The sequence below is a fragment of the Opisthocomus hoazin genome, chromosome 6 (genome assembly GCF_030867145.1).
Source record: "Opisthocomus hoazin isolate bOpiHoa1 chromosome 6, bOpiHoa1.hap1, whole genome shotgun sequence".
In the NCBI taxonomy this organism is placed as follows: domain Eukaryota; kingdom Metazoa; phylum Chordata; class Aves; order Opisthocomiformes; family Opisthocomidae; genus Opisthocomus; species Opisthocomus hoazin.
The window spans coordinates 10732194-10745164 of record NC_134419.1 but is presented as its reverse complement, the minus strand read 5'-3'; the positions used below and the strand labels follow the sequence as shown (position 1 = coordinate 10745164).

At 45.0% G+C, this 12971-nt stretch overlaps 1 protein-coding gene across 2 annotated transcripts; it reads right to left on the bottom strand.

Annotated features, from left to right (window-relative positions):
* Window positions 1-2883: 2883 nt before the first annotated feature.
* Window positions 2884-9870, bottom strand: DMBX1 (diencephalon/mesencephalon homeobox 1). 2 transcript variants are annotated; one of them, XM_009945668.2, is made up of 4 exons: window positions 9705-9870; window positions 5298-5476; window positions 3758-4112; window positions 2884-3284 (listed from the first exon to the last, which is right to left on the bottom strand). In XM_009945668.2, the coding sequence occupies exons 1-4, from the start codon at window positions 9856-9858 to the stop codon at window positions 2884-2886; spliced, it is 1089 nt and encodes a 362-aa protein (XP_009943970.1). In that variant the 5' UTR covers window positions 9859-9870. The 2 variants fall into 2 exon arrangements, with proteins under 2 accessions (XP_009943970.1, XP_009943969.1); XM_009945667.1 differs by having other exon boundaries at window positions 5298-5493; window positions 9707-9858.
* Window positions 9871-12971: the final 3101 nt, after the last annotated feature.

The following is a 12971-nucleotide window of genomic DNA, read 5'->3' as shown; positions in this document are numbered from 1 at the left end:
TTCCCAGCAGCTGCTCCAAGCCAGCTGTGAGGATGTCAGCAACACCACGGAGGACGAAGGGGGTCAGGCACTAGGATCAGCTGAGATGTGTGAAGACAGTGAATGTTAAAAGGAATTTCTGCACTGAGGCACAGGGAAGACTTCCCCTCCGTGGCTTGGTGGGGAAGATCTCTTCTCCCTCCGGAGGATCACAGTAAATCTAGTGCTGGATCAGGCGAGCTTATCTGCTGCACTCCCTGTCCCTCCCTGAAGCAGGGCATAAATCCATGGGGTTTGACCTTTCTGTGGCGGGTGCTGTGGTATCCATCGTGACCCATGGTAAGGCTGTATCTGCCCTGATCTGAGCTGCTGTCACCCTCTCCAGCCCCGTGGTACCTGGGCAGTGGAGAGATGCCCGTCTTACCTGGGATGGCACGATTGACTGTGACCCTCTATTATCTGCCTGAAACACCCACTGAATTGCAGTTTCATGGGCATCTTTTATTACTTAAAGAAGAGCTGAAGCATAGATCTTCTCTCACTGCCAGATAGCACCCTTGTTTGCTTCATCAGCTCAGTCTAGACTGGCATCAGAGAACAACATTAGAAGGGGCATTAATTAAATCTGTAGTTGCTCTGCTCTGGCAAAGCAGCTGCATAACCTACAAATGTGCTGAGGTTAGAAGGAGGCAGAAAAAATGAAGGAGAATATCGCTTTTTGAGGAGATGAGAGGAGAAAAATTAAAGTTCTGTTTTGGTGTCCCTGGTTTGGGTGACAGGCTACAAAAAATGAAAGCTGGGACTTTCAAAGGATCTTTCTGGAGATGGTAAATGCACTTTGGTGGTTTTAATTTAATCAGGCTCCTTTGAAAGCAGCAGCCAAAAATCTACTTCCTATGAATATATTTGGTTTCAAAAAAGTGGAGAATTCTGCTGGTCCTGGGAGCTGATTTGACAAAGTCAGGAAAACTAAAGCAGGAGAGAAAACCCCAAGACTGAAGTGTTTGGCACAACAGAAATATTTATGGAAGACACTCCATTTTCCTTGGAAGCTGGTGCAGTCATTGAACTGCCCTTTCCAGAGATCTGCTCTTGCTACGTATTTATGAGGGATAAAACATTGTTTCCCACCAAATGTGGGTATTCTTATGGCTCTATTTGCAGGAGTTAGGTGCTTTTTCAAGAAGCATTAGTGGAGTTGAAAACACTCTTTCCCCCTATGTTTTAAGAGGTGATGGCTCTGGCTTCTGCCCTGGTGTGAAGCAAGGTGGGAGTGAGAGGGGCCATAAGCTACGGATCTACACTTCATGCTTAAATCATATATGGACCAGCTGATCATCTGCAGTGAATTAGCACAGCTCTGCCCAGTGTGTTAGTGGCAGACCTGGCTGACATCCTTGGGATTCAAATCCAGCACCTGCCACGGAGTCAGTGTGGACTTTTTGGTCCTAGGTAGTGTTAGAGATTAGATCTGGATATCAGCCCTCCCTAATGCTCAGGATAACAGCAGTGGGTTCAAAGGATTTGTTTGGTTTGGCAAAGAAACCCCCATGATTTGAATTGGCGGAAACGTTGCTTCTGAATGAGGAAAACCACCCCAGGTCGAATGATGGGTCATTCCAATGAAACGAGGCTGAAACTGTTCACTGAAATTATTTTGAAGCTGGTGAATTTTGGTTACTTGCAAACCCTGTATTTTTGGCAAGTTTATCTACTCGTCCTCAGCTCCAGAGAATATAAAGACAATATAAAGCCCTTGCTTATCACCTGCTTTGCCTCAAGCATTGCAGAATTTTTCACTTGTTACATTTTCACTTGCTAACCAGTTTCTGAAGCTGCAGGGCTTGAGGTCAGAATTTGGTGATCAGAGAGTTTTTCTGAACACAGCTTGGATTAATCAAGTTTTTGTCAAAAAGAAACATATAATTCATGGTGTATGAACACACCAGGAGTTCATACACAGTTTTTATTATTCTCTATTGTCAAAGTTGAACCAAAATGCTCTCCAGAAAGAAAACCCCATAATTTGTAAATAAAGGAGTTTACACTTCACTGAAGATCAAAGAGGAAGCAATCTAGATCAAAAATAATCCTATGAATTTGGCTTTTTTTTTCTCCCCAGCTAGCAGCATTTGGCCAATATTTTGTCCCCTCTCTTTGAACAAGTGCTATTAAAAAGTAAACAAAAAATGCTTGCCTTCTAGGAAGTGCTTAAACAGGAAATTCACCTTCATACCATTTCCCGGCTGTTCTAAAATTAGCTTTAGCAGAGAAGGAAGAAGTAGAGCAGTGAAGTGCACAATCTTTTCTCTTCATCATAAACACCTTTAGGATGCTGACCCAAGAAGAGCAACTAGCTATGAGCTGAGGTCGGGAGGATGGCTGGTTTGTAACTTTGATACTAGCTACCAAAATTGAGAAGGAAGGGGGAATAAAAGCAAAAGAGGTCACAGTTCTGTAACACTGACAGTAACACACAGGTGATGGGTGCTGTCAACATTATAAACTATATACAAGACAAAGCAGGACTCTTTCTTTTCCCAAAGAACGCAACAACAACAAAAAAAGGTGTATAGAACACAGTCGGCACATTAGCGCAGGGATGAGGAAAGGGGGCTTCTCCTGAACGTTACAGGCTTAACTCATGGCAGTCCAGAGGACAGTTCATCTTTCTAAACATACATCCTCTCCCCCTTCCTCCTTAAATATTTAGTGAAGACCAGGCCAGTAGCAATGTCTGACGCAATCATGGTGCTAAAAAGACGTTAATAAATGCAAAGTTTTCCCTGAAAGGGAGCACCTTACTCCAGGAAGAGATATGGGTGGGTGGGGTTTTAAGGAGTGACATGGCTAGTGCCAACCTCTGGTGCATCTTCTGGTGGGCAACAGTAGCTCATCTGGCAGTCAGTTAGGCAGGGTGTCAAGCCCAAGGGACGCCGCGTGCTGCTTTGCCCGGAGCCTTAGGTTCTCAATACTCGTCGTTTTACTGTTCAGGCTTGGAAGTGAGCTGGAGGCCTGCAAGATGGGTGAGGACCAGACCTGCTGAGCATGGGAGAGTGACTGGTAGTACGACTGACAGTGCAGAGAGCTCAGTGGTGCCATGTTGACGTTCATGCCCAAGTAGGGCATGGCAGATGGTGTCCCCATTTCGAAGGAGGAGTAATGGACCAAGTTGTTGGTGGCTGCCATGTGCTGACGGAATTGCTCCTGCAGGCGGAAGAGGCTCAGGGGCGAGGAGGAGTAGGAGTGAGTCTGAGCCAGGCCACTGCTGGATGAAGGCGTCACAGTCGCACTGATAGGGGACTCTGTAGCAGGAGACAGAAGGGATGGGGGTTATTTGTACAGGTTGGATGCAGGTGCTGATCGGCACCCCAGCAGGGTTTGAATGGCAACATGGGCTTCTGTCTTGCATCAGGAGGGCAGATGAGAGGGGTTGTGTTAGCTCAGGAGAGCTAAACCTGTGCCTGTTCCACACTTCGCATCTTATAGCATAGAAATGGGGCTGGCCTCTGTGCTATGGCTTTCCTGCTGCCGCTGGGCACTGTTCTCCCCTAGCTCTAACCTGAGCAGAAGGTTTTTGCTCTTTCTGTGCTCCTGCTACTATAGACATCATGCCTTTTGTGGGTCCTGTTTAGTGCTGGGGACAAGAAGGTGAGTCTGGGCAGCCTACCTGCAAGCACCCACGCTATAGGGAATAAGGGACTCTACCCAACCATCAGCATACCCCTGGGAAATGTCAGGTCCTGGCACCAACCCCCATCAAGATACTGCCCCTTACCTGCTTTTGGGCTCGCTCTCTTGCAGTTCAAAGCCTTGCTGTCCACACCAGGGGTCTTGTCCACTTTAGCCTCATCCAAGGTGCTCTTAAACTCTTCCTCTCTGTCGGTTTGGTCTTCAGGCGCTGACTCGCTGGCTGACTGCTCCGACAGGGTTAGGTTGAGGTCTGCGCCTACCTCGCTTGGGAGGCTCTGGACCTTCTCAGTGTCTGGGGTTGTGGCCTGGGTCTCCAGCAGGGGCGGCTCAGTCTTTCCCTCACTGTGGCTCCCTTCACAGTCCTTCTGCTTCTGCAGCTGCTCCTTCTGCAGGCTACGCTGCTTCTTCCGAAATTTGGCTCTCCGGTTTTTGAACCAAACCTTCAATGCCACAAACAGCAAGGAGGAAAAATGGTTAGAATCCTGCTTAGTGCCAAATTCAGCATCATTCAGCCTGGGAGCTTCAGGGGAACTCCAAGTAATGAGGTGCTGCAAGCCCACTGTGCCCAAATGTCATTCCATTTTATTGGATCTTAGAGCGCTACCTGTTATCAGTGCTTCTACAAATTGCACAACAAATGTATTTTAAAGAATTTCAAGCTTTTATGTTGATTCTTTAAGCCACTCCACTGGTGGGTTTTGTTTGTTTTGTTTTGTGGGGTTTTTCCTACATTTGTCAGGCCGTTGCATCCAACCAGAATGTCTTACAGCTGAGTCTGATGAGATTACATTGGCTTACAGTAGAGTACTCTGAGTTTCTAAGGCCATTCAGCTATAAGTGTATCAAAACTATGGCGTCACCATTCAAAATAAATTGTTATAGGCATAGGCTGTTATCTGGGAACTGAATTTAGGGAAAGAGGAGAGAATCCATATTTTTTTAACCTAAGTCTGTAGACATAGATTGGAAGAAATATATCTGCAAATCTTGTTAGTGTTGTTTAGTTAGATGAGGAAACAAAAATTCTGAAGATAAAATAGCCTGAAATTTATATAAAAGAACAATTTTTTCCTACTACTTATCCACTTCACACTGAAGAACTTGCTATTTAGCCTTGTAAAGTTCAGCAATGCAAGAACCTCCCCACCAGCAGGTGATGAAACATGTTGCACTAGTAGAAATTAAAAAAACAAAAACCACAAAATCAAACCTTGGCCTGAGATGTTACAAATATTGACACTGGTGGAAAAGAGCAGCTGGAATTAGTTGGGGTTTTGCTCATCTGAGAAATCCAGAAAAGCCTTGCAAATAAATAAATAAGTAGACTTCTGGTGATGTTTCTAAAATTTCCCCCAAAGAAATGCGAACAAATGAAAAACAGTGTACACTTCAGACAATCCTAAATCTAAAAAATGTGCTTGTGGATTAACAATTTCTTTAGCAGATGTGTGACTTCAGATTATTTTATTCCTGCACCCCACCCTGCCGTCTTTGACAACTTTAGTGGCCCAAAAATTTGGTTACACTGGAAGAATTTTGAAAGGTCAAGGGAGCTGTCAACCCTCTGGGAACCCTGCAATATTCTTTTAAACATCCCCACTCACAAACCCACTAAATACCAGTACCTGGACTCTGGCTTCAGGTAGGTTTGTGCACATAGCCAGCCGCTCTCTCATCACCACGTCTGGATAGTGAGTCTTCTGGAAGGTCTTCTCCAGTGCCTCCAGTTGTTGGGCGGTGAAGGCTGTGCGACTTCGCCTTTGTTTGCGGTGCTGGGATCCATAACGTGCCTCCAAAATGATATCTTGAAATGTACAGCCGTTGGAAGACAAGAAAAGTGGCCAATTTAATTATTGGAATTTGTATGCTGACAGTTGAATAAAGCACTTGCTAGCACCATACGAATACACAAAACGAAGTTTTCATGGCTCTACATCTAACAAAATGCATACATGTGTTTTGGTGGTTAATTGAGGTGTCTGAGGAGATGAAACCTCTGACTAGAAAGCCTGTGCTGAAGAGGGAACCTCTTTCTATGACAGTTGTGGGAACTGTTGAGACTCCAAAGCTAAATGTGGTTGAAATAAGCCAAAGTGCTCCAACATTAGTGAGGCAGGACATGCAGATGCCCAGACCCTACCACGCCATAAGCCTCTTTCATTAAGAAAAAATTAAAAACAAGGCAAGGAGATTTGCTTTTGAAATAAGGAGAGGGGCTCAATGTTCTGTGTCATGTTCTCCTTGAAGCCAAGGGCACAGCTTCAGTAGGCTTCGGTGCTGCCATGATGCGCTGCGCTGATCGTTGGGAAGAGTCCTTGCAGCTTGAACGCAGATACCTCCAGCTCATTTTGTTGGCTGCAGCTGCATGAGAAGACATGCATCTTCCCAGAAACCGGGCTGAGCTGGCTCTTCTTCAGTGTCTTGTGTGTAGCTCACTGTAGTCTTCAAGGCATGATGTTGGAGAGCTGTTCTGGGCTCCAGTTCAGGAAAGCACTTAAGCTCATGTGCTTATATGTGTTTAGCTTGAAAGCACGTGCTTTACTGAGCACGGACACTCTCCAGCATCTGGGGTGGAAACACCAGCCAGGAACCAAGCCCAGCCCCACTGATTGCAAGCCCAGAGCTCATGTGCTGAGCTCTGCTCAGTAGACGAACTGCTCAGAAGGTCTGACTTTGCAAACTGTGCTTGCAAAATTGATGGCAGAGAAGAAATTCGGACTGGGGAAAATCTGAGGCTCACAGTAAAAGGCTTATTCTTTTACCAGAGTCGTCATTCTTGCACAACAACTAGTGGGAGTAGAAAGATGTTAAATCAATGAAAATAAGTTACTTAAAAATGAAAAAAATCCAAACCACCCTTTATTATGCATGTTGGGACATGCTGTGCTATAGTGTTGGAATGAAATAGTCTGGGGAGAGGTTTGCTGTCAAAGAGGAAATGCAAAAAGAGCAGTGTCTGGTATCATGTTTAATTCAGTTAAGAATGTGACCTTCTGGAGAAGGGAGGAATAAACACACTAGAAAACAACCTGACAGGAAGAAAAGTAGGATTATTAGTGCACGGAGCCAGACGAAGGCACTTGCTGCTGTTTATTTGTGCTTTTGTCATGAGCATCATGGCACGAATGTAAACAACAAAACAAAAACTCCTCTCAGGCCCCAGAACCACATAGCTGGGTTCCAAATGTGTCAGCTAACGAGCATAGCAAATCAGCTTTGCACCACTCAAACATTCCTCTTCCAAACTTCCAGCTGTTTCATTCTAAGTCAGCATTTGCAGCGCTTTTCTGGGCAATTGCCAAAGCTGTGTGGTTTTGGCAACCTGGAAAAGACATGCTCTGGCTAAAGGTCTTTGGCCAAATACAATATAGTGTAGGCTGCATGCAAGAGACTTTTGTATTCGAGGTATCAGAGCTCTTTGGCTAGTTAAAACATTGGTAGTAGCTGCCTCTTTGGAGGCAAAGAAATCGTCCTTGAAGCATTCAGACACAGCTCACAACACAGCCAGGCAAGGAAAAGAGATGTTCCAGGACAAGATACCCCAAAATGTTTTACGAAACTAAGCATTTGTGTTTCAAGTACAAAGAACTGGGAGAAAGGACACTGGTTAAACACCCTACCCGCAGGCTGGAATATTCCTGAATTTCTAGAGTAGAGGTTAGACCTACGAGCTCCCCCGAGGTGGCAGCTCATGCATTACTTTTCGCCACTCCAACAAGAGCCAACCAGCAATTATTTTAATGTTTTAACTATGTTTTCAGGCTTTGTGCAAGAAGGAGAATATAAATTGCTGGTGAGGCTTTGCAGTTACAACCAGAAACCTCTGTTTTCTGACTTAAGGTCATTTGCTTTTGTGCTGCTTTATTCTGACTGTCCCTGGAAGGCAAATGAGATCTATAACCCTGCACTGAAAGATATTCAGAAGTAACAGAATGTGAAGCAAGTGCAAAGGAACCAGCTCATAGCTAGGTAATGCCTACCCCGCCAGTGATAAGAAGAGAAGGGGACTGTGGGATTTAATTTGGAAAGTCATCCAGGTGGGTTATTAATTTTAAAGATAAGAGGTCAGAAAAGCAATTGAAGCTCCAGGTTAAGAATATGAGAATAGATTTTTTTATTCTATTTTTTTATCTCCCTCTGCTTTTACTCTAGTTAGGGTCAAAGACATAAAGTCCTCCATGCTCTACTGTAAATGATACATGTAAATGTAAGCTATCACAAAAATCTTTCAAGACACCCTTGCATCTAGGAAAGGAGCACCTTGAAACCCAATATTGTCAAGGAACATTGAAGAGTTCAGGACCATCTGCTCCCCTCTGATGACCTACAGCCTGAAAGGATGAGGGAAGGAGTGGATGGACGACCAGGACAAGGAAAGTGCCCATCTGTCATCACTCTGCAGCCCAGCTGTAGAGCCAGGGTTAAAGTCTAGGCCTCCTTGATCCCACTTTGGTGAGGACAGCTACTCCCAGCTCTGTTCTACAGCCCCCCAAGAGATAGCCCAGGCCACAGTGAGTGGTCTGAGGAACCGTGTTAAGGAGATCACTACTAGCAGCCGGATAAGGAAACACTGATGGCACGAAGATTTGAGAATCACCTGTGGCTCACTGACCCAAAGGGTTCAAGACCTTTGCCACTATGCCTTCGTGAACTACCCACCTAGGAGGACCATCCTGAAACTTCCGCATCCTTATTTTGACTTAAGCCCACGTCTCTGAATTTTACCCCACTGAAGTTGTCCGAGTAGGTTATTTTTTCCACCTATTCTAGGCTGGAAGGAGTCACTCCACATCTATTTTCCTTTACTATCAGACAGCTAGAAGGCTGTCTTAAAGCAGATATGTAATTTTCAGTCAGTCGGGGAAGACAGGTCTGTTCTGGGAAGGTCTCTAGAATCCGACCTACAGCAAACTTTTGCTTTAGCTTCAGCATACTGGTTGTCAGGTCTGCTCTACCACACTGCATCCAAGCCCTGGCCAAAATGGTGATGCTGCAGCTGTTGAGCATTTGCATTGCAGTAGCTTTTGATGATCTCAGCCAGATCTGGGTGTTTTATGGTACACTGAAATGTAGAGCAGATATATTTGCCTTGCCATACCAAATATCCTCAGGTCTCCATCAATTATTTTTGAACAATTCCCCCTACCAAATCATAAATACTATCCTGGACTCTGTGTTTCCTTCTAATGACAGTATTGATGTAGTGCTGTTACACTCATAGCTGGATACAGAAAAACAGATCAGATGCTCTGGAATAGTGGCTCTTGTGCCACTGTCTCACCACCAGCATTGCTGTGTAAAAAACACTCTGGGTAAAAAGTCACACATTATTTTTTTGAACCTAAAAAAGCTCTTTTACAGAAGGAAAAATACAAAAGCAACAGAGAGGGAGCCAGCAGGACCTGCAAGAAAGTGCCACCCAAGCCAAGGTCTAGGATCCCCAGGAAAACATAAGTCAAGGTGAGACCCAAAGAAGATCCAAAAGACTATTGTTTTCCAGAAAGAAAGAATGTTTGGTAGAACAAGAAATGGAAAACAGTTGCAAGAAAGGGCAACATGGAAGAACAAGCTATGGCCTGGGACGGCAGGAGATGGCTGTTAGGGGATGCAAGTCCTGGATCCCTTGATGGGGGAATCCAATTCACTGTGTGCTCATATTCAATTTGCTGTTATTTACTAACAAGAAAGTAAAATTTTCTGCTATTTTTTGTTCACTTGTTAAAACATATTTCAGTGTCTTTTTAATTCTCTCTTTGCAATCCCACACAGTGGGGCTGCATCCCTTCTCACCCCCGGGCTCCCCGGCTGCAAGGAGGCTGGTCTGCAGCAAGGTGCAGCGGTCTGCTGGCAGCGAGCACTGGAGGGCATGTGTCACCTGCAGAGCTTGGCCACACTGCCAGTATTTGGGACCACGCCATGCCAGTTGGCTATGTCACACTCCACCTCCCAAGAAAGAGTTTCACTTGGTGCAAGCAACAAAGGCTTTTTTTTTTCTTTCTCAGGAAACATCAAAAGCCATGAATTGTTCTTACCAGCCAGTCTCTCTGCCAGGGTGAGGGCATGCACCGAGGGCCTGTAGTCGGGGGCATGCTGGGCTTGCTGAGCTGCCTGCTGATGGAGGTTGTACATGGCGCTCAGAGAGTTCATGGCGTGGAGGGAGTAACCGTTCACTCCATAGTGCTGCATGGCGACATAAACCTGGAAAACAGCAGCCGCGGGAGAGAGGTGCTTAGGAACGTGCCATTCCAGCGTCCTGGTGTCTCAGCAGAGCTTTGGAAATGCTGAGCTCAAACTGAAAGGACTGCGTGCAAGGCTCACTTCCAACCACCCAGCTCCAACAGGAATTAAAATACCTCTTGTAGACCTAAAGCACCAGCAACACTCGTCTAGTTTCCAAGTTTAGAGACCAGCATCTGATTATATCTCACTCATGATATGCTGAACAAAAGATGGGAAAGGACTTTTTTTGCATACCTTAATAGAATTTATCATATTATTGTGACTTGTAATGAACCGACTTTGCTCTACTCCAGGACTAGTTGGGATTTTGTCACTGTCATTGTCCACAGTGGCCACTTTGTAATCCTGTTGCTATGATGTCAAATAATCTTTCTTATCTGAACCCACTCATGCATAATTTGTTTCCATTCATTTTTCTTAAGATTCTTCTGAACAAAACACAAATGTTATGGGAAGGGGGTAAAAAAAAAAACATGTGTTGTAAAAGAAAATAAATCAGTAGCATAATAGTACCAAAAATGTCATGACTAAAGAGCGAATTAAGGTTTGCAATAAATACTGACATTTCATAGCTCAACAGCAAGGAAATTATTTCAAAAAACTAATGGCTTTTTTTCTCACTGTGGGCTCTGCATGAAACTTCAAGCTGTTTTTCCTTACAGACCATCTGTAAAACTGAGCTATTATTGATCTCAAAAGCCGAGTGATGCTTCATCCATCCCTCTTATAAATGACTGAGGGCCTCCAGGATGCAGTTTCTGTAGTTTGTAAGACATTGGAAAGGAAGTAGTGAAATGTTTGCCATAAAAGAAAATTTTTAATATATCATTTACATCAGCAAGTCATCATCAGGACAAGAGGCAACAGGCACAAACTGAAGCATGGGAAGTTCCACCTGAACATGAGGAAGAACTTCTTCACTTTGAGGGTGACGGAGCACTGGAACAGCCTGCCCAGGGAGGCTGTGGAGTCTCCTTCTCTGGAGATATTCAAGACCTGCCTGGACAAGGTCCTGTGCAGCCTGCTGTAGGTGAACCTGCTTTGGCAGGGGGTTTGGACTAGATGACCCACAGAGGTCCCTTCCAACCCCAAACATTCTGTGATTCTGTCTGGAAAGTCAGCACAGGGACTGAACATCCAGAGACAGAGGTCCAGATGGACTAACTCCAGGAAAGCAGACAGGTGATCTAGGCAACCTCTTAGAAAACAGTTGGATCACTGGAGGGAGGTGGTTCAACTCCCATGATTTTAGGAGAAACCCGATGCATTGAACAGTAAAAATTTGGATAAACAAATATCTGTTGGTTTTTCTGTGCTGAGGAAAGACTTTAATTTTTGTCTGTAGAGGAATTATACCATGGGGGACAGACTCTCGGTGAAGAGGGAGGAATAGAAATGAGTTGGTCCCGCTTCCCCTCCTGCTCTGAATTCCCATTCTCTCCCAAACCATCTTGATGTCAGAAGCACAAACACGGAGTGACCTTGTTGAACATCCAGAGACCAAGCTGTAGTTCCTGGGAAAAGCAGCTGAATTTTGTACTGTAGGGTCTGGCAGTGACCTGGGACATCTTGTGGCTTCACCCTCACAAGCATCTTTCTGTCACAGCACCCAGGAATGCGGGATGGAATCCATGCAGCTGGAGTTTAGTCAAATACCTTGCCAGGGATGGTCCTTGTTCCTTTGTGATACTTTTTTTCTGACTGAGTGATTTTCGGTCAGGAGTGTGAGTGTTGCCTTTGGGATTGTTTTCTCAAAGAGGCTGCAGTAATTATAAACCAATAATTTGGGAATCTAGCACTCAGACTCATCCTTGTTTCCCCAATTCCCTTCTGCTCTGCCACCACATTGTTTCAGTGCCAAGAGCGCTGATGGAAGGTGACAGATCCAAGTGTGGATCTGCGCAATGCCAGCCACATCCTTATAGCCCATAGAGAATGTTACCAGTCACACCCTTTCCTACCACATCCTATATAAGAGTAAAAGAAAACAAAACCCTACCTTCTACTTCAAAGTACAGACAGGCAATTTTTATATGAATGGTTGATTTATTGAAAAATGCATTTAAAGGTGCCTGAGATATATTTTGTAGCTGGTTCTGGAAAGCAGGGAAAGAATGGATCTGCTTGGTTTTACAGTATTCAGGCAATTACTTTTGAATTAATTTTCAAAATGTTTCATTTCAAAATTCACTCTAGTTTTTAGAAAAGCAAAGACAACCCCAAAACAAAATAATAACTTACATCTATACCCTGTTATGGTTTTATTCACTCTAACAGGAGAGAAAGTCAATGCTATTCTAAGCTGAACCACTGTGAAAACAGTTGCTTCTGGTTCAGATGCTGACCTAAATGCAAGAATGCCACAGCTCTGCGCTAATTGAGCTTAAGGAAGACCTAAGCAATGCCAAAAATGTTTGCTGGTTCTCTGATCAAAGTGAGGGACTTCACATGCCAACATATTTTTGGCATTTGTATTTTCCTCACAGTGAAATTACAGCAGGGATGTTGCTTAGCTGGGCTGCACAGCTTTGCTGCTGGTGGCACATGCTAAGGGACAGGAGCATGTCCCAGTGACACATGCCGTTAGTGTGGCCACAGAGAACATCTGCCATCACCTAGGGCAGACCTGCAGGTCCCCAACCCGGACACTACCATGGATGGTCCCAGTGGTATCTGGTGCAGCCTCACCCCATCCTTGGCACAGTTCATTTCTAAAGACCATCATCCTATCCCATCTGGTGGCACAGCAGCGCTCAGCACTCACCGAGCCGGCTCAGCGGGCGGCAGAGCTCAGCTCATCCCTTTCATCAGTGAAACCACCGCAGCCAGGCGCAGACTCATTCGCTGCTTCGCTTTCGCAGTCCAGGAGCAGGACTGGTGTTTCTGGCCATCGCAGGCAGCAAAGCAGAGGTTTGACACTTCATTTTGCCTTCTCCCTTCCCACCCCCAGACTTGTGAACGGGCTGGCCGGTTCCATGAGCTTTGGCCAGCAGAGTGGAGGTCTCAAAGCTTATTAAGTTCCTGCGTGTTTCGTGAAATCCTTTTGAGGACACAGAACC

Coding starts and splice junctions, on each gene's coding strand:
- DMBX1 (XM_009945667.1), bottom strand. CDS start 9,858: ATGCAGCACTATGGAGTGAACGGTTACTCCCTCCACGCCATGAACTCT. Junction 5,494..9,706: donor ACCCTGGCAGAGAGACTGGC/TGGTAAGAACAA, acceptor CTTGTCTTCCAA/CGGCTGTACATTTCAAGATA. Junction 4,113..5,297: donor TACCTGAAGCCAGAGTCCAG/GTACTGGTATTT, acceptor GTGGCATTGAAG/GTTTGGTTCAAAAACCGGAG.